At 60.7% G+C, this 24,819-nt stretch overlaps 3 protein-coding genes across 6 annotated transcripts in view; 1 reads left to right on the plus strand and 2 right to left on the minus strand.

The window, feature by feature from the left end:
* Positions 1-129: 129 nt before the first annotated feature.
* ABHD15 (abhydrolase domain containing 15) lies at positions 130-15,403 on the minus strand. Its single transcript, XM_007057765.3, is given in 4 exon segments — positions 130-6,769; positions 9,205-10,088; positions 10,090-10,156; positions 15,300-15,403. Coding segments are annotated over 4 exon segments (1,554 nt in total). The 3' UTR covers positions 130-6,270.
* A 624-nt stretch (positions 15,404-16,027) lies between these two features.
* TP53I13 (tumor protein p53 inducible protein 13) lies at positions 16,028-17,969 on the plus strand. The gene is made up of 2 exons (XM_037880844.2): positions 16,028-17,676; positions 17,764-17,969. Exons 1-2 carry the CDS (start codon positions 17,481-17,483, stop codon positions 17,967-17,969), a joined length of 402 nt encoding a protein of 133 aa, XP_037736772.1. The 5' UTR covers positions 16,028-17,480.
* Positions 17,970-18,103: 134 nt separating this feature from the next.
* The window catches only part of GIT1 (GIT ArfGAP 1), a 28,455-nt gene continuing 21,739 nt past the window's right edge, over positions 18,104-24,819 (minus strand). For 2 of the 4 annotated variants that reach the window (XM_037880689.2, XM_037880688.2), the window contains 8 exons: positions 24,242-24,394; positions 23,096-23,323; positions 22,382-22,435; positions 21,794-21,880; positions 21,412-21,488; positions 20,677-20,859; positions 20,200-20,263; positions 18,104-20,061 (listed from right to left, as the gene is read on the minus strand). In XM_037880689.2, the coding sequence (XP_037736617.1) occupies positions 19,849-20,061; positions 20,200-20,263; positions 20,677-20,859; positions 21,412-21,488; positions 21,794-21,880; positions 22,382-22,435; positions 23,096-23,323; positions 24,242-24,394 (1,059 nt within the window). In that variant the 3' untranslated portion in view covers positions 18,104-19,848. The remainder of the gene's footprint in view (positions 20,062-20,199; positions 20,264-20,676; positions 20,860-21,411; positions 21,489-21,793; positions 21,881-22,381; positions 22,436-23,095; positions 23,324-24,241; positions 24,395-24,819) is intronic. The other 2 variants (XM_043531240.1, XM_043531239.1) reach the window with 1 other exon arrangement.

Here is a 24,819-nt window from a genome sequence, read left to right on the forward strand (position 1 = left end):
CTCTGCTTAAATTTTAGTCCAGAGGTGCAATAGCAGGAGAGTTGGCATTTTTCACCTCTTTAATCATATTAGACTTCTTTTGGTTTTGTTAATTAAAATCAGTGCAAGGGACCTTTGTTTGTTGTGGTGTCTGGAAAATAGAGGCCACCTCTCCCTTCCCCATGGAATGTTGTGCACTTAATTCCTTGGACACAACACTGGAACTTTCACCTGCATTCAGTCTAACCTGTAAACTACAAAGGGGATGAAAACCAAACACGGGACCGTGCAGTAACAAAGCATTGAACGGGGAAGTCCCCGTGGACATTTCTTATCTACAAGTCCTGCCTTGGGGCAGACTAGAGCTGCTGTACTTTCAGTACATCCTCAGTTCATTGTCAGTCCAGTGCACAGAGTACATGGTGGTGGATACTGGAATAATACTGCTTATTATCACAAAGGGGAGAATGGCCTGTTGAACTCAAAACCTTGATCCTGTCCACTCTTCGTTGGCGAAAATAAATTGTATTATATCAGTACCTACTGTTACTCTGTTACATACGCACATCTCTCTGCAGAGAGATCTAATGCTATCTCATTTGTATATATTTATATACTCTCTGTGTGTGCACGCAACTCATGCTGTGCGTTTCTGTCAGGGCGCTTAGCAGTCCCTCAGCTGATACGCTGACAGGACAGTTTGTTCAGCAGGGCTGTGTTAGGGGGAGGATGTGAGCAGAAGTGCACAAGGGTTGAATGGAGTGGGCAAGCCCTGGTTTAAATCCTGCCCTGTGTTTTGCAGGCTGTTGGAGGGTTCTGTAGCTGCTGCGGGCGTGTGAAAGGAGGGACGAGCGCTCATGAAGGGTACGGCACAGTTAGAAGGCAGCGCAGAAAGCAGGGTTGCGTAGCACTGTGGAGGTGGCGTGGAGAGCTGCTGGTGCTGTTCGACGTATGCTTGGAGTCAGTGTGCTGGGAGGAAAGGCAGCGGTACATAAGAGTGAAATGCGCCACAGGCTGAGCTCAGAATCCCTAGGGGTGGTTCATCTCAAAAGATCACAAACCCCGTATAGTCTTCATTAACCTTCTACGTTTCTGGTTCAGCTGCCACTAACTAAAAACACTGCTCTCTGCACCTTCGTTGTTGTTCCATGTGCATTAAGCTAAGGCCAAAACATAAGATAAAACTGTGAAGTTACTTGTTATTAGCTCCATTCTTTATCCTTCTTCCCACCCATTCCTTCCAGAGCATGGGCATGTGTCTCTAAGTCTGGTTCCCCACCACCAGTGGACAGTGTGATGGGAACAACATCATTTTCTTCCTTGATGCCAGTTCTGTGTGCCCAAGTAACACTGCAGGCCTCTGAGTGATGGGGTAACAGCTGGACAGAGACAGCCCGTAGAACCTGATGTTCTAGGCCTGGAAACCTTCTGCAGAGTCCTGGCATCTCTCCTCCCCACTCCACCCACCCTTGGATAGCAGTGAGGCTTCTGGCAGTTTGGGGAGAGGTGGTCTGTTCATGCATGTGTCAGGTCAGAGTTGCACATATGAAGGGCATCTCCATTGTTAGTGGGAGGTGTTCCTGCAGTCTCAGACCTCGCTAGCATAACAGCATGCCACGCATAAGGTGTGTCTTCCTCTTGGTGTGTGTGGATGCTCATGGCAGTGGTGTGTACATACCAAAGGGAAGCCCCCAAACACCTGTTCTTGTGGGTTATAGTTACTCTCAGCAGTGTGGTTCCTTGAAAGCAGGTTTGTAACCTTTCTTTTTCAGTGTCTCCAACAAGCTTTTGGCTTCCCTAAACTGTCAGCAGGAGTGTCTGTTCTTTTAAAACTGTCCATGCTCCTGGTTTAAAAACCATGGGACGGTTCCAGTCCCGCACTCCCCTGGACTCCAGTCAGATTGTGAGCTTAGAAGTGGGTTTTGTGTCCTTAAGAAAGGTTGGTGCCTGTAGCAAGAACTTGGGATTGACATATGTCTTGCTGTGTTCATTTGAGTTTGCACTGTCAGGATTCATTTCCGTAGGAGCCAGTGAAGAAGTGTTTGCGAGACTGTGCTTAGGGGTGCAGGGGGCTGTCAGATCTGGGAAGAAGCCAGCTGACTTAATGGTTTTATTAAAACATTACTCCAAAAGAGAGACGGACACGGATAACCCTGAGTCCTGTTGTGTAACAGAACTCAGCCAGTTGGGCCTGTCAGAGTCACTCACATGCCTGGGATACCCCATTCTCAGCCCTTGGCTAAATGCTGGAGGAAGAAAGCCTGGCTCAGCTAGAGAGGGCTGGGTAAATAACGCATACAGCAGCAGCAAACAAGCAGCTGGCCCAAGCTGTGGGCCTCTGAATGCTTGTGCTTTTGGAGGTACATTTACCCACCTCTCTGCCATCTAGTAAACCCAGGGTTAGCCCCTCTGAATACACACGCTCAGCCTGGAGGTCTGGAGGTGGTCTGCCAACGAGAGATGGGAGTTACCACCACACAATGTGCACAAAATCAGGGGTGTCTCCTGTCCCCTGACTTACCGCTCCCGGTACGGGTACCTCAGAACATGCACCGTTCGCATTTTCACTGGCAATTGGTTTAATGATTGTGAGTGAAAATATTGTAATTATCTGTAAATATGTAGTTAACAAATTGACCTAGTTCCTGTATTTTTTAAGTTTTTGTACTAAAGTTTATAGATACAGTATGTGCCAACTAGAGAGGAGCTACTGTCATTGCCAGCTGTAGCCCAGCCTGCATCTAACCCCTTAAATTGCCTGTGTGACACTAAGGATTCATGCTGAAATATTGTAAGGGCCGGGGGGAGATAAGGGGGAATAATGACTTAATTTGCTGTCCAGGTGGAAATGCTTCTGGAACTAACAAAACATGATTGATCCATATCTTTTATATTCACCATTTAAGTTGGGTCCCCTGGGTTTTAGATGCGTGTATGCAAAACCTCTGCCCTTTCAGTCTAAATGCAAAGTGCGGTGATGTGGACAGTGCAAAGGATAGAAGTGTTGGCTTGGAGCTTTTTCTGGGGCTGAAACTCACATAAACTAAGCCCAATTTCTCACTATCCCTTTCAACAGCACCCTTTTCTCTTACATACAGAATTGTACAGAAAATACATATTCCCCCCACCCCCTGAACATGTTTTGATGTCAGGATAATCTAAAGAGCACGTAAACCATTGGAGAAGAAATTAATTTTATGAAGCTCGTTGCCTGCTTTTAGTGCCAGTATAACACATTTCTATGGCAACTCTGAGCTCAGCAGAGTTTGGAAATGAGCACACAGTTGTTAATGAACTGAAGTATGTAATCGCTGCTTTTGCATGGCTTGGCAGCAGTGTTAGATTAGGGCCACCTGAAAGCATTGGAGGCAAATTCTTGATTGGAAATGGTCATTTGCTTAAGTTTCCCTTGACTAAATGCATAGCCAAGGCATGGTGTGTGCTCCTAGAAATTGCATGTGGTCAAGGAATGGAATATGCAGAGATGGGGGACAGTTTTCTGCTATCGAGCAGGCTCTCCTTGCAGACTGGTGGGTGTACTCCCACTGCCCTGCTTGCAGATGCTTATGTGGCTGAGATGTAGGCTACAGCTGGCTTGCATTGTAGTTTTTGTTTTCAACACTCATTACTAAATTAGGGAGTCTTTTCCCTTGGATTGCATATGAATGAAATAATCTCACACACCTCACTTGTCCCACCTTCACTGAGTATCTCATGGCGTAGGCAAATCTGCAACCCTGGAATAGCTCTGAGAGCTAGAGGTCTACAAGAAAAGAGGGTTTCATGACCACTAGAGAGACCAGTCATTGGAAGATGTTTAAGTTTCCCTGGAGGCTGTTGGGATGTGAAATCTTCAAGACACTGACAGGATCAAGGAAGGGAGGAAATGCAGAGATGGAGAGGCGTGGATGGTGGGTGTGGTTTCTGGCAGTCAAAACCACCTGCTTCCTTTCTTCAACCTTCCTTTTTCTCCTAATCCCTCTCAGCTCTCACCCCAGCTTGCTTAGAAGAGGGATACTTTATCTGACCAAACCAACTGAAATGGGGGGTGGGTCTGATGTAAATAAATTAACACGAAAAATCAAATATAGTGCATACTACATTAACAAAACGCTATACCGACTTGAAAATTGTAAATGCTGAAGTTTTTATTAACACTTGGGTTGCTAAAATTCCTATTTATGTTATTCCATGGAAATCGTTAACCCATTTAAAACTTAAGGCGAACAGTTATGAAAATGCCAGATTGCCAGGAGGACTTTAGCTGTCAGAGCCCCCTTGGTTTCGTGCACAAGAGAGGTAGCACAACTTGCATTAAGAAGGTAGGAGAAGGCTGTGTGAGGTGTGTATAGTGTATATTTTTAAAAATAGCTTGCTTGTATTGTGAAGACTTTAAAGATAAACTTGAGAATTCTAACATAACTATTAACAAATTTAACATAAGTTATCCCACTGGGTTCGGAGCGTCTTGAATGTATAATCTTTTTGTAACCCAGAATGATTTATTCTTCTACCAGTCAGCCAGACATCTTATTTATATGTTTAATTTTGTATATCAATTTTTCTTTTGTTTTCATGATTTCCAGCATGCGTCTGTTTGGTTGTTTGCACAAGTATTGTGTAAACTAAAAGAAATTTTAACTTGAACCTGGCATTTTTACTTTCTCGGATATTCTTCCTCCACACTTTTTGGGTGAACCTGGGGGGGTGTATTTTCCGTTTGCAGCTTCCGGGGGAATGCCTGGTCTTTTGCCAGTCATCTAAAATGCTCCACTGTCAGTTGCTTTAAAAGAAAATGAAAATGTCACCTTATCAGTCCTAGGCAGCGCACGGGGAGGAGGGCAAGTGCACACCTGTAGCAGCACAAACCTGCCTTTGGTTGCAAAACGAAGGCAAAGCTTGGCTTTAACTAGATAGCTGCAAAGCTCCCCTAAGTCCCACGTGTTCTCGCCACAGCCCTGACACAGGCACAGCTGCCATGACCTGCGGTGGGAGCTCTGCTGGCTTGAGGGCTGCAGCGGGTAGCCAGGTTCCCACAATGGTAGTGGGAGTTAAAATAACTGTGTCCCTCTCGGCTATCACCTGTGGGGTCATTGTTACACCCCTTGCTGTGTGCCTGCTAACGTGTGAGTGGGAAGAGGGATGCTCACACACACCAATTAATGTGTTTGCTCCCCTCCTCCCTCACCCCCCCCCCCCCATTTCCCTAACAACCTTCAGCTCGTGACCAAGAACTCTTCCCCAAGGCCCCAGCCTCTGTCCTTGGCCAGTAGAGGGCTCGTTCATTCTGGGGCATCGGGAGTGGAGGTGTAAACACGGCTTTAACAAAGCAAGGCCAGGAGCCGGGCATCACTTTATCGTAGGTGGTGCTGCGCACACCATTATACTGAACAGAGGCCTGAGACTTCCAGGCCCAATTCCTACAGGGATGGATCACCAAGGGTTAAAACAGGGTGTGTCTGTTTGCACCCGCTGGGATGGGTGAGTCTACAGGTGTGCATTTTCCTTTTGGTAGAAAAGGCCACAAGCACTAACTGATAAGGCTTCTTGTACAGTATATTGTCAGTATTCCGGTATCCTTCCGGTTCACCATACATTAGCGCTCATATATAACCTGTATTAATTGTATAGATTGTGCATTTAAAGCTGTTACCGAGTTGTCAGAAAATAAGAGAAGAGAAAATAAGGTCGTATGTAATATTTTGTTTGTAAGTATCCTTTGTAACAGAGCAAAGGAAATGTTAAAAAATCAACTGTAATAAAGTAATTTTAGTACATGGAGCGTCTGCTGCAGGTTTTGAAAGGTGAGGAGAGGAGGAGAGCGCCTGAGGATCAGGGTGTGGGCTTCACATCTCCCCTGAATGCTGTTCCTTCAGCAGCACGGCGCCCTCCCGCGGTAGGGGCACAATGAGATTGCTTTGACGCGGGGGCACTTTCCCACCCCAGCACATTCAGGCTGGTCACTGGGAAGTGTGTGTGCTCCTGGAGTTTCATAGGCAGAAGGGGAGGATCAGTTAGCCGTGCCCAGCCCTGAGAGTGCGCAGCCTGGGCCATTTCCAATGTGGTGGGAACACACCAGTCATGTCAGCCCCGTGGGCTTTCGACGGTCTGCTCCTGTGGGGAGGGGACGGTAGGGCCTTTGTGTGCAGCGCCTGCCATCCTGGTGTGAGCGCGCAAGAGGGCTGGGGAAGGCTGTGCAACGGGGGGGTGACTGTACAGCGCTGCATGGCGCTTGGACAGCCTCTCCCAGGGACGCTATGCAGAGGTGCTAGTCGCAGCACCTGCCCGGCGCTACCTGGTGTAGGACCTCTGCCAGCTGAAGATCTCCTGGAGGTGGCAGGCAGCGGAGGAAGCCTCTCTCTTCTGCAGGACACCCCTCCTGCACCGGTGCAGCCCCTTCAGCCTCTCCTCCGCCCGGAAGAACTCCGCGACGGCCATGAAGTACTCCAGTGTCATCCCGTGGCTCCAGGAGCAGGGTCCCTCCCTCAGGAAGCCGCAGTGCCCGCCGTGCGGCGTCAGCAGCAGGAAGAAATAGGGGCTGCTGTGGAAGAGCTCCATGGGGAGAGTGCTGGCCGGAGGTCCCCGGACGGGGTCGTCGGCGCTGCAGATGCACAGCACTGGGACGGCTGCCTCGTCCGCATCCCGGAGGGGCTCGTTGCGATCCCAGTAAGCATCCCAGGTGACGGGGTGCTTCTTGGTCTGGCAGAAGAGGGTTTCCTCGAATTCCCGGAGTGAGCAGCTCCTGAACAGCCTGCCCGTCTCCACCGCCTCTGCCAGCGCGGTGGCATACCTGGGAGGGACAAAGGCAACAGGCCAGGGCACGGCTCACATGGAGTGGCTGTGTCCTTCTCATTCGCCAGAACATCGCTGCCCCCTGCTGGATGCTCTCAGGTTTCTCAAGTGTTTCACGCTGGAGACGCATGTCCAAGGGCTGCCATAGCTGGCTAGTGGCACTGCCCTGCAGCGGTTCTGGGGTAAGAGCTCCTGAATCCTACCTCCAGTGCCTAATCTGTGTGGCTTAGTGGGGGCCTGAAGCAACCACATGGCAGGGGTGCTAGATACCATGGTGATGGGCATGTTACAAATGCCTGGCTGGGCCATGGTGTTCATGTGCATCCGCCCCTGTGTTTGTGACACACTCAGTCTGCATAAGGCCTCTGAACTCCTCTCTGTATCCTCCCTGGGCCCCACCCGGGGGAGCTGGGTGCAGCTGGGTCCAGGGTGCCCTGCTTCTAGCCCATGCCACCCAAACCTACAGCCAGTTAGTGCCGCAGGTGCATGTGGCCATTTAATGCCTCTGCTTTTGCAGTCCCTGCCCGTTCAGATCGGAAGGGCCCCACGGCAGCTGTTGTTGGGGCAGGGGTGGCCTGGGGGCTCTGTGGGTCCAGCCCTTCCCTGCTGCAGGAAAGGAGGGGGCGTTGCTCCGCAGTTTCTCGCTCGTTTGTCATTTTGGTCACTTGGGTTGGAAACCATAGCGACAAGGAGAATCTTAGCACCTGGCCTCCCGTACATGGCTCTGGTTTCCATGCCAGCAGGCTGAGGCTGCTGCAGCATGAGAGTGTGGGACATGGAGAGCGGGCGGGCCAAGCTGTGCGTGAGGAACCCCGCCACCGCCCGCGCTACCCCTAAGGGCAGGGCATCCCTGGCTCTCCAGCTGCCCGTGGCAATGGGCCCTGTCCAGTCCCTGGCTCCCACATGCAGAGCATGGGACAAGGGACTCCGTGCAACCCAGAACAATAACCATCCAATTCAGGAGTACGAGTGTCCCCCTGCCTCTGGGCTGGGCTCCTGCGCATGGCTTTCTCCCTCCCCAGGGTGTGGTGACTTTCCTTCCTTCCCCCAAGAAGGTGCCCCCTTTGGAGCGGGCCCAATGGCCTCCCTAGCACCCCCTGAGGTAGCCCCCGGCGCCATTGGACTTCTCCATATTCCTGGAATTGTCCATTGATGGTTCCCAGGCTGCATTGCAGCTGGGGCTCTTGCTAGGAGCAGATGGGGTGGGGGGGGCACTCAAGGAAATGAGGTGCAGACAGGCAGCATCAGCCCCAGTCAGGTGCCCCCAGCAGCAGACTGGCCAAGGGGAGCCGTTAGGCCCAGCGGGGTCCTGCTGCCATTCGGAAGCTGTTTGCCTTGACTCTGCTAGAAGGGAGGATTTTGAGATGGCGTGGCTGCCCTTCCGCAGCACGTCCAGGGCCTGCTCTACACGCACACAGTCTCCCCAGATAACTCAGTTGGGGTGTCACTCTGGTCACAGCCCTGGGGTGGACACAGTTCTAGAGGGGTCAAGGGGTCTTACACCTGTGTAGCTTATTCCCCTCCCCGATGGGACTAGCCGGGCTGGTGCAAAGCACCTTTATCCCAGTGTAGCCAGTCCCACAGGCGGGGCCTGTACTGCCGTACCGGTACAGTCCGTCGTACGCCAGGTTGGTGCCAGGAGCCCGCAGCGGGGCTGGGCTGAGCAGTTTACCCCAGGGCAGATCCATCTCTGTGGAGAGCTGAGTGGTGGTTTCTGGGCGGAGACATAAAACTTCAGCAGAACTATTTCAAACTCCGGCAGGCTGGTGGGTGTTGGCTTGGGACTAGCTGAGGCCGTGAACTTAGCTTCCCTTGCTGCCCGGCTCCAGGGAGTTTTGACTGAAGGTTTTAAATTGGGTCTGGGGCATTTCTAATGTGCCCGTCAGCACTGGAACAAGGTGACTTTGCTTTCAACAATTCCCCCAACGCTCACCTGCAGGGGCTGTCAGCTGGCCCTGCCTCGCTGGCTCCTCGCAGTGGAGCGAGTGTTGCTGTTGAGCTGCTCTCATCTGTTGGGCCTCGCGGCTCCCGCCTGCGCGCTCCCTGCTCTCTCCAGCTACCTGCGCAGCCTCTGCACGTCTTATCCCCTCACCCCCGGGCTCCGTAGCCACCCGATCCAGCCAGGCGTGAGTTAATGTGGTTGTGAAAGTGCAGGCTCGTGCCAAGCAAGTTTCCAGGGTGCTGACCTGCTGGTCCCCCTCAAGCCTGATCTGCAGCCCCTTGTTACCCCACCCCTGGGATCCTCAAATCTACCCCGAGCCTGCCCTACGCCACCCCTGCCCGCCACCCCTGCCCGCCACCCCTACCCACCACCCCAGCTCTGCCAAAGAACTTTGTCCCTGTTCTGGCCGCCCCACTGCCCCGCACTCCTGCCACCTCAGCCTGAAGAAGTGCAGCCAAGAGGGCAGGGGAGGGGCTTGGGAATGTACCCACCTGCTGAGGCCTCGTTTCTGGTGCAGGAGCAGACTCCACTCATACAGCCAGGGGCACCCGGTCTCCAACCACTCCTGGCACCTGAACACGGGCGAGATGCAAGCTGCTGCAGCCAGGTAGCTGGAGGAGCCGCACTCCCCCAGGTAGGAGAGGAGCAGGCCGGAGCCCGAGCCCTCACTCACGGCACAGAGCGAGGAACCTGGCTGCCGCACACGGATGTATGTCACCGCCTCCTTGAGGTCGCCTGGGTCCCCGAAGGCCTGCAGCTTCAGGCTGGCAAGCGGGCTGCCGTTGTGCCCCCTCCGGTTGAAGATGACTGGCTTGTAGCCCTGCTCCAGGGCCAGCAGGCAGAGGTGCAGGACGCCCCTGGTGACCTTGCCGGAGGCATTGGGGAGGACAAGCAGCACCGGGGCGGTGCCAAAGGCAGTGGTCGCTCTACTCCGCTTGCCGGCACCACGGGGCCCCAGGACCCAGTCCAGGGCGACCAGGCCCCCATCGGCCAGCTGCAGGAGCTCCCGGGCCAGCTCCGGCTGGTGGGCAGCGGGGAAGAGGAGCTGGAACATGGTCTGGAGCTGAGGCCAGGTCCTCCACAGCCAGCGCCCGCTCTGCAGGGCAGCGCCCCGCTGTAGGCTCCTCAGCAGGCTCTGGGCCAGGGCCGAGGGTTTGCAGATGAGCCTGCAGTGCCCTGCCCCGGGCCCCTCCTCCCTAATGACATCGTCCCCATCTTCTTCCTCGCCTGCACCCGCCGGCTCCCGGCCTCGCCCCCAGAGCTCCCTGGCTAGGAGGCAGAGAAGGGCTAAAGCCAAGGCCCAGGCCACAAGGCTCCCTAGTGCCAGCATCAGGTGCCTCTCCCGGCTGGGGAAGAAGTGTCTCCCGGAGCCCCCCTGCATGGGCTCTGCATCAGCCCCCCTCGTTACTTAGCAAATAATGGATTTGTTTGAGGGCGAGTGTGCTGATTGGATGGGGGTTGTGCAAGCGTTAACCCTTCCCCTGCCAGGCGCTCTCCCCAGGGCCCTGGCTAGCTGCCTTGAGGATCCTGCCTCTTTCCACCCCAGCTGTGGCTAGCAGAGAGCTTGCCCCATTCTCCTGCTCGGCCCCCGCTCCTCATGCAGAGAACGAGCAGCTCAGTTCCTGGGGTGGATGAGCGCCATGCAGGGCTGTTACTGGGGCCCTGGAAGCGTCAGCGCTCTGCCCGCCCGGCAGCAGGGGATGGGGCTCACGCAGGAGTAACCAGACCGAGTGCATTGACCGGGCCACACTGGAGTTCAGGTGAGATGAGCGCAGGGCTCTTTCAGCCTAACCCCACTGCTGGCCTGCGGCTGTATTGCCCCACGGCCCAGCTGCGGGGGGGGGGGGGGGTGTTCTCAGGGAGAGGTCTAGGCTGCTGGGAATTTTCCATAGCCAAGCCCTCTGCCCCATAGGACTGGCACAGAAATGGAGCCATTATACCCTGCATTGTCGGTAGGGGACTTTGTAGGCTCAGGTTGCGAACCTGCCCTTCACCCCTTCCTTTTCTCTGGGCCTGGGCCCCGAGCGGAGGTCTGTGGGCACCGTTCACGGGGGTGCTCTGCACACAGACCCCGTTCCTCCCTGAGCCTCGCACTGCTGCGGCCGAGGGGCCGTGGGCCTGGCAGGAGGGAGAATTCTGTTTCGTTGGGCCAGGGAACACCCCCGCCCCGGCCCATGGGGCGTATGTGTAGCTTCTGGGGCAGCCAGGGGAGTGGGGAAGGCAAAAGCCGCCGGGGCTGGGGGTCATGCAGGAGGTGCTGGCCGGGGGCTGCTAATCCTGGCCCTAGCGCCAAGGTGACGGGCAAAGTCCTCTGCACCCAGGGCCCCGGCGCACTGGGCCAAAGTCCACACGGAGCTGCTCACAAGGCCCCCAGCCTGGGCTGGGTCTGCCCAGGGCACGGCCCATCGCCCCCCAGGCCATGGGTGGGCTGAGCCATGGGGCAGGGCAGGCCTGCTGGTGGGGAAGGGGCTCCCTAAGGGACCTCATGCCTTAGACCAGACTGTGCCCGCCCTGGGCCCTGGCAGATCACAGGGGCTGCCCTGGAGGGGTGGGGTCCTGGGGGGGGGCTGGGGCTGGCCGAGGGGAGGGGCAGGGCCCGGGGTTGGGGGGGCAGGGCCTGGGGGGAGGCGGGGGCTGGCCGGGGGGCTCCAGCCCGGGGTTGGGGGGGGCGGGGGCTGGCCGGGGGGGCTCGGGCTGGCCGGGGGGGCTCCAGCCCGGGTGCCGGGGGGAGGGGCAGATCTGTCTGTCCAAGTCCCGGGGCGATTGTCAGGGCGGGGTCCCCGCCCCCCCCCTCCCCCGGGCCCGACTCGCCCCCGGCCCCTGCCAGGCGGGGCGGCACCGCCCCTTGCAAGCCGACCGCCCCCATTGGCTGCCCTGGAGCCCGCGACCCGCCCTCCCTCGGCCGAGCCAATGAGCACGTGCCCAGCTGGCAGCCGCCCCCCCCCCGTTTGCTGCCTGCGGGCTGCGCCGGGCCCGCGGGTCAGAGCCGGGCGCCCCCCCCCCCGCAATGGGGCCCCGCAGGGCGGGCCGGGAGCGTGAGTCTCGGGGGGGGTCACGCCTCGAAGGGGCCCCCGCCTGGCCGGGTGTGCGCGGCTCCCTGGGCCCGAGGATTGACTCGAGCCACCCCCCCGTCCCCGCCCCCCAACAGGTAACGGGCAGCCTCAGGCGCGGGACCGGCCCCCTGGACCCGCTGGGGCAGAGTGGGGGGGGGCGCTGCGGGGGGGGGCTTGGAAGGCGCTGGCCAGCTCTGCGTTTGCTCCCTCGCAGCGGGCCCCACCGAGTGGGGGGCTGTGGCCCGGTGCTGTCCCCCCAGCACTGCTCCCCCGCGGGCCCTGGGCCTGCCGCCCTTTCACCCTCGGAGCACGGGCCAGGCTCCCCTCTCCCCCCCGGCACGGAGGGGTTGCCTTCCTCCCCCACCCCAGCCTCCCGGCCCGGCTGGCCCCACACAGCCTGACCCTCCGCCGCAGCGGGTGAGTCTGGGGACGGCAGCGGGAGGGGCTGGCTGCAGCATCTGGATGCCTGGGCTAGGGGGTGGGGGGCAGTCAGAGGGGCTGATGGCCTCAGTGCACCCCCCCCCCCTCCATTGCGGGTGCAGAGGCAGAGAATGGGGCTGGTTTTCGATCTCCATAACTTTTCAGTGTTATCCAGCATCCAAGCCAAAAACATGAAATCCCAGCAAGGGCCATTCCTCATGGACCCAGAGTCGAATTATGCAGAAATCTTCTCAATACCACGGCTAATGCCAGTGTGTCCTCGGCAAAGTCCTGCTCTGGAGAGTGCGGGAAATGTTACACCTCAGGAGGGGGGTTTGTGCATGTCCCTGGACCCTTTGGTTAAAGCAAAAGTCTGTAGGGACAGGACAGCCTGAGGGTGCCTGTGCCATGGAATACATTTCAATAGTTGTCACTCTTTGTGGCATGGACCGATTTCAGAAAATTTAATTTTAAACACAGATTTCTGCTCAGCCCGGACACTCATGAAACGCGGACATGGTCCGACTGGAATTATTTCTCACTGTCGCTGACTACGACGACAGTACATGTAAAGTCAGATGCGGTCCCGTTCGTAGACGGGCTGCAGAATGTCTTGCAGGAATATATCGTGGGAAGACCACAGTATGCCCAGCGACGTGTACGTAACCCCTCCCTCTAGCTCCTGCCTGGCGAACGCAGCGCCCTTCACCCGCTGTTTGCAGTCACAGATCTGTCCCTGCCGTGTCTAGTGCCCTGCTGCTGCGCTTGTCACTCTCACAGCCCCATGCATCCGAGCGCGTCTTCCCTGCAGCCCTGCTCTCACAGCGACTGCCCAAAGCTGAGGACGGCTGCTGGAGCAGGCGCTGCACCACCGTGTTAGGAACAAGATGGCCTGTGCTGGCTGTCACCCCTCCGGTCCTGACAGGGGACCCGTGAAGATGCCAGACTGCAGCATGAGTCCATAGGTCTGATCAGCGGCACGTTTCCGGGGCTGCCTGCCGGAGGCCAGTGGTGGTGGCAGTTTCTCACTTTTGTTCTTCTTAGCAAACCGCTCGTAAGCACACGACCCAGCGCTGGTTGCTTCTTACCCCGGTACAATGACGACACCAGCGAGACGTAGGCTGAAAAGCAGCAGCTGGCTTGGACTGCAGTTAGCGACCTTCAAATCTTGCCAGCGACATTGAGCAAGGGCCACTGCTTGGTTCTTGGTTGTCTCTCTGGCTAAGGCCACACAGGGCAGGCAGGCAGGAGCTGGCCTCCTTTGTAAGGTTTAGCGCCGTGGTTCGGGCACCCACTGGGGGCAGGGGTGAGCCTGGGTCCGGTTCCTCCTGCTGCCTGACGAGAACGGATTTGAACAGACAACTGCTGTCTCCCACGTGAGAGCCCGATTTGCTGCGCTAAGGGACGGGCTGATGGCAGTTGCTCGTCTTCTCTTGTTGAAGCTCTTCCACTTTAATTAAATAATAATTGGGTCACAGACACCATGAGAATCACTTTATACTTGGGGGGGGGGGGGGGGGGGGGGCGGGGGGCTCACCCAGGCTGGGGAGAATCTGGTTCAAGTGTCACTTGGCCTCCTGGGAGGGGCTTTGAGCAGCCATCTCCCTGCCATGCAAGTGACTGCCCTAATGCGGGGTCTTGAGGCGAGGCTCCCTCCGTCTGGCCTCATGAAGCTGTTCCACTTTACTTAAATGTTAATTAGGCCAAAACAAAGGGTGCTGTCCTCCTTCATTAAATGTTAATTGGCCTAAAGCATCGGTGCCCAACAAGCAGCCCCCCGGAGGGCGGTGGGGAGGGTATTTGGCTGGGATGCTGGAGAGCTGGGTTCGAGTCTCACTTCTGCTGAGGACAGAGGCATTTGAGCAGCTCTGTCACCTCTGCTTAAACTTTGAGCCCCACAGAACTTGTGCACCCTCCTTTGTCCCCAGGGGCTAGGTTACTCCCCCAGGGGCAGGAGACCCCCGGCCGCATCCCTTGTTGTGTGAAGGGGTTTGGACTAGGGCCTCCCACCTCCCAGGCAGCTTCAGAGGGGAACATCCCTCTTCAAACACCCTCCCCTTCTCTGGGACAAGCATCCTCCAGAGAAAGCCAGGTTTCAGAGTAACAGCCGTGTTAGTCTGTATTCGCAAAAAGAAAAGGAGGACTTGTGGCACCTTAGAGACTAACCAATTTATTTGAGCATGAGCATCCGATGAAGTGAGCTGTAGCTCACGAAAACTTATGCTCCAATAAATTGTACAGAGAAAGCCAGAGAGCTACCCCTTGTTGAGACCTGCCCTGGAAGGCCGGGAATCCCCCTGCAAATCCCTTTAACAGGCAGAACCAGGATCCCCCACCGCCTAGACGAGTCCCCAGCCTCTGGACTAGGGCATGAGTCTGACTGCTGGCCCGGCCCAAACACTACTTAAGTAAAGCAGAACAGTCCCATCAGTGCAGCCAAGGGACCCCCCCCTCAGTACAGCCCAGACCCCAAAGACCAGGCCGAGGGGAAATCGAACCCAGCTCTCCGCCAGCCTGCGTGAGACTCCAAACCCCTGGGCTACAGAGCGAGCCTGACACAAGCACTGGCCCAGTTACTGGGTAATTATTTAATTAGCGGAACAGCTTCAGCAAGAGCAGGAGAGCAGCCCACACCCCTTAGCGCCGTGATGAGCCAACCCCGGCTTCAGGGGGAGTGGGGGGGAGCTCAGGGTTTCAGCTCTCGGCTGCGGGGGGGCGCTTCAGCTCTGTGCCACTCCCTGCTTCAGCCCCGTCTGGGGGTACCGGGTCTCGAGGCTTCAGCCCTGCAGGGGGGCACTGAGACTGGGGCACCAGGTTTCAGCGGTGGCATTCCATGGACCCCCTGAAAGGGCTCACGGACCCCCAGTTGAGAACCGCTGATCTAGACCATCCCTGACAGATGTTTGTCTAATCTGCTCTTAACAATTGCCAATGATGGAGATTCCACAACCTCCCTGGGCGATTTATTCCAGTGCTTAACCACCCTGACAGTTGGGAAGTTTTGCCTAATGTCTAAATCTCCATCGCTGCAAATTAAGCCCATTCTTGTCCTGTCCTTTGTGGTTAACAAGAACAATTTATCCTCCTCCTCTTTATAACAACATTTTACATACCTAAGACTCTTCTGTCCCTTCCTCACGCTTCTCTTCTCCAGCGTGAACAAACCCAGGTTTTTCAATCTTCCCTCACAGCTCATGTGTTCTCGGCCTTTAATCATTTCTGTTGCTCTTCTCTGGACTTTCTCCAATTTGTCCACATCTTTCCTGAAATGTGGCGCCCAGAACTGGATACGATACTCCACTGAGCGGAAGAATTACTTCTCGTGTCTTGCTTACAACCCTCCTGCTAACACATCCCAGAATCATGTTCGCTTTTTTTGCAACAGCGTCACACTGTTGACTCACATTTAGCTTGTGGTCCGCTATGATCCCAGCTCCCTTTCCGCAGCACTGCTTCCGAGGCCGTCGTTTCCCATTGTGTATGTGTGCCACTGATTACGCCTTCCTAAGTGGAAGTTTGCGTTTGTCCTTATTGAATTTCATCCTCTTGACTTTAGACCATTTCTCCAGTTTGTGCAGATCATTTTGAATTTTAATTCTATCCTCCAAAGCACTTTCAACCCCTCCCAGCTTGGTATCGTCCACAGACTTTAGAAGTGCACTCTCTACGCCGTTCTCTAAATCACTGAACAGAACCAGACCCGGAACAGATCCCTGCGGGACCCCACTCGTTCTGCCCTCCCAGAGCCACTGCAACGACTCTCTGGGAGCGGTTTTCCAGCCAGTTTTGCACCCACCGGAGAGTAGGTTTGTCTAGGCTCTTTCCCTAGTTTGCTTGTGAGGTCACGTGACACTGCACCAAAAGCCTCACTAAAGTCGAGATCTACCAGTCCCCGCTCCCCATCCACAAGGCTGTTTCCCTGTCAAAGGAGGCCAGTGGGTTAGTTCAACATGATTTGTTCTTGACTGATCACCTGATTACCTTCTAGCTGCTTACAAACTGATTGATTATTTGCTCCATTATCTTTCTGAGGCCCACCAATAAGCTGACAGGTCCCTAGCCCCCAGTTTACAGCAAGGTACTGTATTTGCTGATATATCACTTGGGGCTAAATATTTCCCACACTTACCAGACCAGAACTATTCGCACTCCAGACGGACATTAGCAATTGTATTTAGAAGCTTTCTGCCAATTTGGATTTGACGGCACCTGGCCTTTCGTGTGTTTACGGGTTTTCCTGACTGGATGCCCAATATCATTTAAACGTTACATGATCTAGAAAACCTGCCCCATGGCCAGCTGCTGCATCCCCCCAACTCATTACTAAGACCCCTTGTTAAATCTGGCTGGAGCCTCCAATGCCTGTGAGGGGCAGGTCACTTGCCCCTGGCCCCAGCGCCTGGTGCTGGCCGTGGGGGGTGCCATGCTGGCGGAGGCTGTGGACGGCTGAGGAAAAGCGGCCAGAGGGTCTGGGTGTGCAGGGTGGCAGATAGTGTGGGCAGGAGAACACGGCCACGTGGAGTGGGTCTCGGGGCCAGCAGCCAGCAGCTCCCCTAGTGGAGGGGATGTGAGTCCCAGTCCAGCTCTCCCCCCGGGCAGTGGGGCCTGGCACCCAGGCCTCCTGCGAGCTGTACCTGGCTCGTCCCTTCCCCTCCGTAGTAAGGTGGCACTGCCAGCCTGGCAAACAGGGGAGCTGGCCCTAGTCTTACAGGGGAACCAGCAGCTTCTCCCCATTTCTGACCCCCCCCCCCCACACACACACCTTTCTTGCCCCCCAGGCCTTGCTGAAGTGCCCCAGACCCCGCCACTCACTCGCTGTGGAGGGGAAGCCCAGGGCAGCCTGGCGAGCTCCCCAGGAGCTAGAAAAGGCCCTGGCGGTGCCCAAGGGAGACCTCCAGCCACGCTTCAGCAGCAGGAACAGCTCAGGGAGCCCGACACCAGAGCTCCCAGGACCCAGCGTGGCCCTTGGGCACAGTCAGGCAGGGGGTGGGGTGACCCTTGAGCCCAGAGGTGACCGGGATCGCCCAGACACAGCGCCACCCTCTGGCCACTCCCTAAACACCTGTGCCACAGCTGGGCAGCCGTCAGCCCCCCTGCTGCCACCCACAGACACCTTACCACAGGCCAGCCCAGCTCCTGGAGGCGTCAGTGGGCCTGGGGCTCTGCCCCCCGCAACGGTCCAGCACCGCCCGGCAGGGCCCCAGAGCACGCCCCACCTGCAAGAGCGCCCTGGGCAGCTGGGATGCTTGTGTCCCAGCGGGGAGCAGCCCCACACCGTGGCCCAGCAGGGAGCCATGCCGGAGGGGCAGGCCCCACACGCCTACGTGCCCACGCCCCGCACGGAGGAAGCGGCCTGGGCCGCCAGCGCCCTGACCTTCCTGCTGGTGGTGCCGACACTCGCCGTCCTGTACACCCGGCTCCACCGCACGTTCCGCAAGAGCCAGAGCCTCTATTGGGCCCCAGGCGACGCGGGGCAGGAGCCCCTCTCCGGTGAGTGCCCACAGCCCCCCCCCACCTGCTGAGGGCCACAGCCCCCCCTCCCCTCCAGCGGGGCCTGACTGCACTCTGTCTCTGCAGCTCGTCTCCAGAGGCGGCTCCTGTCGGCCCACAGCAGACCCAAGAAGGGGCAGCGGCCCCAGCAGCCACGGCTGCTGCTCCAGGGGGCACCGAGTGAGAGCGCCGACGAGCTGGGGGCCGGCTCTGACCCCCCCTCTGGCCCCCGGCCCAGCTCCCCGGAGAGGGGCAGGGGCCCGCACCCGCAGCTCACGCTTTCTGCTGAATAAAGTGTTTTAAGGGAGTTGCTGGGTCTGGCTGCTCCTGCGGGGCGGAGGGGCTGCACGAGCAGCAGGGCTGGAGAGCGGCTGCCGGGGGCTCCGCTTGCCCCGGGGGGAGCCGGCAGACAGGGGGGAGCCAGGGCCACAGTCACATCTTTATTTGATCCAAATGTACAGTACACACCTGGCCGTACAGGCCCCAGCCAGCCTGGACTCTCCTCCGCCCCTTCCCCCGGCACCCAGCTCCTGTAGGGGGTAGGAGCCAACCATGCCCGCCTAGGGTGCCCGCTCCCATGGCATGGGGACTTTGGCTGTAGAGAGAAATCCTGGGGCAGTGGGGGAGGGCCCGGGGGGCATGAGGCGAGGGGCCTGCCCCGGAGCAGCCGTGCAGGGGGAGAGGTGGTGGCTACGCAGGCTGGGGGTCTGAGGCTCACGCGCGCAGGGAGAACATGCCGGGCGCCAGCCATGGCAGGGCTCCGGTTCCAGTGTAATGCTGAGGCAGCGCCCTCCCGGATCGGGGCTGAGACCGCTAGGGCTGCGGCTCCTCTGCCCAGCACAGACAGCTACACACACTGTACAGGGGGGCGGGGAGGGGCTCCCGGGCAGCACCCTGCTGCCCGGTTAGTGGTTCCTTGGCTGATGGCGGGTTGGGCCGGGAGAACGGAACGAGGGGCTATGTACAGGGGCACACGCAGCCACGCGCCGCGGCTGGGGACAGAACCAGTGACCGCCTGGGAGCGGCCATAGGGCAGCACCGGCGCTGCTGCGTGGGGGAGGGGCTGGGGCAGGGGCACAGCCAGAGCCGCGCTCTGCCCCACGCTGGGACACGGGCAGCGTGGGGGGAGGGGGCACGGCCAGAGCCGCGCTCTGCCCCACACTCTGCCCCATGCAGGGACACGGGCAGCGTGGGGGGAGGGGGCACGGCCAGAGCCGCGCTCTGTCCCACGCTGGGACACTGGCAGCGTGGGGGGAGGGGGCACGGCCAGAGCCGCGCTCTGCCCCACGCTGGGACACGGGCAGCGTGGGGGGAGGGGGCACGGCCAGAGCCGCGCTCTGCCCCACACTCTGCCCCATGCAGGGACACGGGCAGCGTGGGGGGAGGGGGCACGGCCAGAGCCGCGCTCTGCCCCACGCTGGGACACTGGCAGTGTGGGGGGAGGGGGCACGGCCGGAGCCGCGCTCTGCCCCACGCTGGGACACTGGCAGCGTGGGGGGAGGGGGCACGGCCGGAGCCGCGCTCTGCCCCACGCTGAGACACTGGCAGCGTGGGGGGAGGGGGCACGGCCAGAGCCGCGCTCTGCCCCACACTCTGCCCCATGCAGGGACACGGGCAGCGTGGGGGGAGGGGGCACGGCCAGAGCCGCGCTCTGCCCCACGCTGGGACACTGGCAGTGTGGGGGGAGGGGGCACGGCCGGAGCCGCGCTCTGCCCCACGCTGAGACACTGGCAGCGTGGGGGGAGGGGGCACGGCCAGAGCCGCGCTCTGCCCCACGCTCTGCCCCACGCTGGGACACTGGCAGTGTGGGGGGAGGGGGCACGGCCAGAGCCGCGCTCTGCCCCACACTCTGCCCCATGCAGGGACACGGGCAGCGTGGGGGGAGGGGGCACGGCCAGAGCCGCGCTCTGCCCCACGCTGGGACACTGGCAGCGTGGGGGGAGGGGGCACGGCCAGAGCCGCGCTCTGCCCCACGCTCTGCCCCACGCTGGGACACTGGCAGTGTGGGGGGAGGGGGCACGGCCAGAGCTGCGCTCTGCCCCACGCTGGCAGCACGGGGGGCCAGGAATGGCTCGTGCTCAGGTCCCGTGGGCAGACTAAGGACACTTGCGCTGGCTGGTCCCCGGCCCCACGTCCTAGCCAGGGGAGCCGCCCGCCGGGGGGGGCCAGACCTCACAGCTTCTTCTCGCGGGTGGTGATGGTGACCAGCTGCTTGGCGGCCTTGGCGATGTCGTAGGCGCACTGGATGACCTGCTGCGTCAGGAGCTGGTAGTCCACGGGCGCGCCAGGCTCCGGAGGGATGGTCTTGCGGCACTCGCTCTGCAGCCGGTAGGCGCTGGCATTGAGCAGCCGCAGGGAGCCGCGCACCGTCTCCAGGGCTGGCTTCTGCAGCAAGGCAGAGACAGGCCTTTGGGCTCCGCTGCCAGGCAGGGGCGCCGGGGGAGGGGATGGGGGTGCAACCCAAGCCACACGGCCGCAGCTGGGCACAGAACAGGCGTGGCCGGGGAATCAGGCCCCTCTTACCTTGGGGAAGAGCGAGGCCATCTCGGTGACGGCGGAGTGGATCTTCTCGGAGCAGGGTACGAAGCTGGGGAGAAGGCAGAGCCGTTAGGCCTGGCCCAGCCATGGCACTGCACGAGCCCCACCCCCAGTGGGGCGCCGGGTGGCTCCAGCTCCCGCACCCAACCCCCAGACAACACCAAGTGGAGGAAATGCCCGTAGCAGCAGCTGGGAGCTGGAGCAGCCTACCCCAACCCCCGGGCACAGCACCTCCCCCCAGCAATGCAGCCACTTCTGGGGGATGGGCAGCCTGAGAGAAACTGAGGCAGAGCCCTTAGACCAACCAGAACTGCAGGGGGTCATTGGCTGGCAGGATCCAGCCCCCAGTCCCTCCCCCACCATAAGGAACTTGGGAACCTGGCCAGGAAAGGGGGGCCCAGCTCTTTAGTGCCTATGGCTCTGAACACCCCCAGCCCCAGTTCAGCCCCTGCCTGGCCCTACCTGTCATGCTTGAACTCCTGGGCAGCCCGCAGCAGCTCCTGGATGTTCTTGGTGACCTGCTCGGTCTTCAGGATCACGTCCTCGGTGCTGGGCAGCCCAGGGTCCAGCTCCCCGTCCAGGGCCTCCAGCTCGTGGTGGAACTCGTCGTCCTTCCCCAGGTCCAGGAACCGCTTCCCGTCCATGCTGCAGGGACGGAGCTGGGTCAGGGGCAGCAGGCCACGAACCAGGGCCATGGGAGGCGTTCGCTCGCCAGGAGACCTGCCCCAGGCTGCTCCAGGGGGCTGGGCATCAACGCTGGCTGGGATTCCCAGCGCTCTGCCCACCAGCATCGGCACTGGGCCTGGAGAGCAGCCAAGTGCACCACGGCCCCGCCCCTCCCCACCAGGCCCCGCCCCTGCCCAGAGCAGCAGCTCCCTGGCCCCGCCCCTCCCCACCAGGCCCCGCCCCTGCCCAGAGCAGCAGCTCCCTGGCCCTGCCCCTCCCCACCAGGCCCCGCCCCTGCCCTGAGCAGCAGCTTCCTGGCCCCACCCCTGACCTGAGCAGCAGCTCCCTGGCCCCACCCCTCCCCATCAGGCCCCGCCCTTCCCCTGAGCAGCAGCTCCCTGGCCCTGCCCCTCCCCACCAGGCCCCGCCCCTCCCCTGAGCAGCAGCTCCCTGGCCCCGCCCCTCCCCACCAGGCCCCGCCCCTGCCCAGAGCAGCAGCTCCCTGGCCCCCCGCCCGGCCATGCCCCTGACCTGAGCAGCGCCTCGCCAGCCTGCGTGTTGTCATAGTCGCTGTCAGTCCCACTGCCGTGCCGGTCTAGCTTGCTGGTCTAGAGGGGAGAAGGGGCAGCGTCAGGTGCAGGCTCCACCCTCGGCTCCCCACGGGGTCCATGACACCCCTTCCCCCCAGTGGTAGGCTCCTGGAGCCTCCCCCGCGAGGCTGGGGAACGCCGCAATGGAAGCCTCGTCATGGGGCTCCCTGTACAGAGCCCTCCCCTGCCCCGGGCACAGGGCTGGGATCTGCCCCAGTGTTGGGCACAGGGACAATGCGCCCACCCAGCACTGAGGGCTTAACCCCCACTCCAGTCTGCCCCAGGGCCGGTCCCTCCCCCTCGGTTCAGAGCGAGTACATCACCATGTGGCGGGCGCCGTCCTGCGTGCCGGAGAGCAGCGGGGAGGAGGGGGGGAAGGGCACCGAGGAGGCAGACACCCCCTTCCGGATCTGCAAGAGGACAGGGAGAGTTGGGGCGAGTGGGTACGAAAGGTGCCAGCCCCCCAGAATCACAGTTCCAGCCGCTCCCACGGACAGACAGCCCATTGGCACGAGGCACGGCTGACTCCCAATCGACGACGAGTTCCCCCCGCTCCACAGCGTCCGTCCCAACCGGCTGCACCGAGGCTCCCGCTGGCAGCAGCCCCTCGGGCCCCGCCCCACTAGGGGGTCCCAAGCTAACCCCCACCCAGTGCGTAACAGGCCGGGCAGCAGGGCTCGAAGCTAAACAGGGGCTTCCCTGGGGGGAGACAGAGCCGGCACACGCGCCGGCCGGGCATGCAGACTGCAATGCACGCTTCTCCAGCGCCACAGGGCCAGTGCCGGGGGCGGGGGGGCGCTCGCTTCCCCTGACACAGGCACAGGGGGCCGTGTATCGCACGAATAGCAGGGGGAGCATGACCCCCCCAGGAAGCCAGTCCCAGAGTCCCTCCAGCCCCCCCGCCCCCTTACCCGGTACACGCTGGCCGGGATGTGCGTGGAGTACACAGCTTCATCCTCCACCTCCTGGTGACACAGCAAACGTTACCCCCAGGCTGGCGCCCAGCGACCCCCCAAAGCCCAGGCTGCTGGGAGCTGCCTCACAACAGTGCCCTGCCCCACCACCAGCGGGGCTGCACCAGCCCTCCGTGCCCCAGAGTGGTGAGTCGGTCCCACGGGCGCAGAGTCCCCCCAGTCAGTGCCATGCCCAGCACCCCGTCTGGCAGGCAGGCAGAGCACCGAGTTTCAGCCCCCACATGCCCAGCCTGTCCCCCTCAGATGCCACCGTGGGGAGTCCAGCTGCCTTGTGGCCACTGACAAGCAGCATCGGCACTCGCTGTGCGGCCCAGCACGGCACAGGCCCCATTCACACAGAGCTGGGATTAGGACCCAGGAGTCCGGGGGCTGGTCCCTCTAGGCCATGCTGCTGTCAAGAGGGCCCTGATCTCGCAGCTGGGGACCCAGGGGAACCCCTGTTCGGCCCTGCATGCTGGCTGGCTCCCCCCAGCACCCGGTGGCAGAGACCTGGAGTGGGAGCCTGAGCCACGGAGCAGGGCGGGGGGCTCCGGGCCCCAGGCAGCAGTGCACAGAGCTGCAATGCCACCCAGGTGAGGAAAGGGGTGCCCAGGGATGCTGCAGCAAGGGGACACCCTGGGACAGGCGTGGCCCTGACCCCCCAGGACTCACGCTGGAGTGGAAGGGCTGCAGGCGGCCGACCAGCTCGTCCACGGGCTGTCCGAAGGGCTTGAGGGCAGAGCCCGGCTCGTACATGGAGAAGGCCTGTCGGTCACGCCGGTGAGCTGCTGCCGTGGCCACGCCATGCCCATGCTCCGAGCGCTCGCTGGGGGCCGGCACCGCATGCCCGGGGGCCGGCTGCTGCCGCATCTGCGAGTTCTCCGCCTGCAGCTTGTGGATCTGGAGGGACGGAGCAGCGCATGGTGGAGACGCCGGCACCGTGCCCAGACAAACGCCCCCCCCGCCCCAGGACCCCACAGACACCCCCCAGCACCGCAGTCATGCCCCTTCCTGCCCCTGGCACCAGACCCACAGACATGCCCCCTCCCATGGGCCAGCACCATAGATACTCCCCCTGCCCCGGGCCCACAGACATGCCCCCCTGCCCCTCCCCCCCACACCCCTGGCCCCTGCACCAGGCCCACAGACATGCCCCTCCTGCCTCACTCCCAGCCCCACAGATGCCCTCCCATGGCCCTGGGCCCACAGACTTGCATTCTCCTCCCCTGCCAGCACCAGATCAACAGACACCCCCTCCTCCCCAGCCCAAAGACATGCCCCCCAGCACTGGGCCCAGACACACCCACTCTCCCTGGCTCACAGACATCCCCCTTCCCCCCCCAGGACATGCCCCCTCCTGCCCCAGCACTGGCCCACAGACGTGCTCCCTCAGCGGGATTTACCCCGACTGGGGGCGTCAGGCCGGGGCCACCTTGGCACCTAAGTCCCCTGTAAGCTGCGCGGCCCCCACCTAGCCCAGCCCCCAACCTGCCGTGGCTGGGGCATCCCTCCACCCAGCCCCAACTCTGCCATGACCCAGACCTGCCGAGGCCGGGGTGACCCGGCCTGGCCCCAGGTGTGACTGGCCCGGCCCCAGGCACAGCCCAGCCCCGGTGCTGCAGCACGGAGAGCGCGCCGGGGGGAGTCCTCTCTCCTCGCCGGAGCCCCGGAGCCCCCTCCTGCCCCCCAAACCCGGAGCCCTCACCCCTGCACCCACTCCGAACCCCTCGGCCCCACCCCCGCCACACACCACCGCCACAGACCAAAATTCACTCCGCACACGGGCGGGAAGCCGGCGGGACGGTGCCCAGCACCAACCTCACGCTGCAGCCGGCGCAGCTCGTCACTCAGGCTGCTGTTCACCTTCATCAGCTGCTGCACCTTGGCCTCAGAGGCTGCCAGCGCCTTCTTCACCTCCAGGTACTCCTGCAGCGTGAGGGGCCCGTCCGACAGGTCCGAGGAGTCCATGCTCTGCGGGGAGAGCGGCTGAGCACGGGGCTCGCGCCGGCCACCGCCCCTGGCCCGCACCGGCCTACCCCGGCCGCCTGCCCCCGGCCGCCACCGCCTGCCCCGGCGGCCACCGCCCCCGGCCGCAGCGCCCAGCCTGCCCCGGCCGCCACCCCCGGCCGCCTGCCCCCGGCCGCAGCGCCCGGCACGCGCCGGCCTGGCCCCAGCCACTCTGCCCCTTAGCCATGGTGCCCAGTCCTGGCCCCCACCTTGTGCACCACACCGGCACCGGAGGCCACCTGCCAAATGGGGCCTGTCCAGGAGCAGGGCCATGGCACAGCAGGCACCCACCAGCTCCTCCCCCCAGGACCCGAGCTGCAGTGGCTTTGCCCGCCCCATGGGTATCCTGAGGGCAGCAGGGAGCAGGGCCCCCTAGTGCCATCCCTGGC

This window comes from Chelonia mydas, chromosome 17 (assembly GCF_015237465.2).
Source record: "Chelonia mydas isolate rCheMyd1 chromosome 17, rCheMyd1.pri.v2, whole genome shotgun sequence".
Taxonomy (NCBI): Eukaryota; Metazoa; Chordata; order Testudines; family Cheloniidae; genus Chelonia; species Chelonia mydas.

Bases quoted from the DNA above. Each gene is read 5' to 3' on its own strand.
- TP53I13 (XM_037880844.2), top strand. From the start codon at position 17,481: ATGCCGGAGGGGCAGGCCCCACACGCCTACGTGCCCACGCCCCGCACG. The intron at 17,677-17,763 runs GTGAGTGCCCAC...CTGTCTCTGCAG, and splicing joins GGGGCAGGAGCCCCTCTCCG to CTCGTCTCCAGAGGCGGCTC.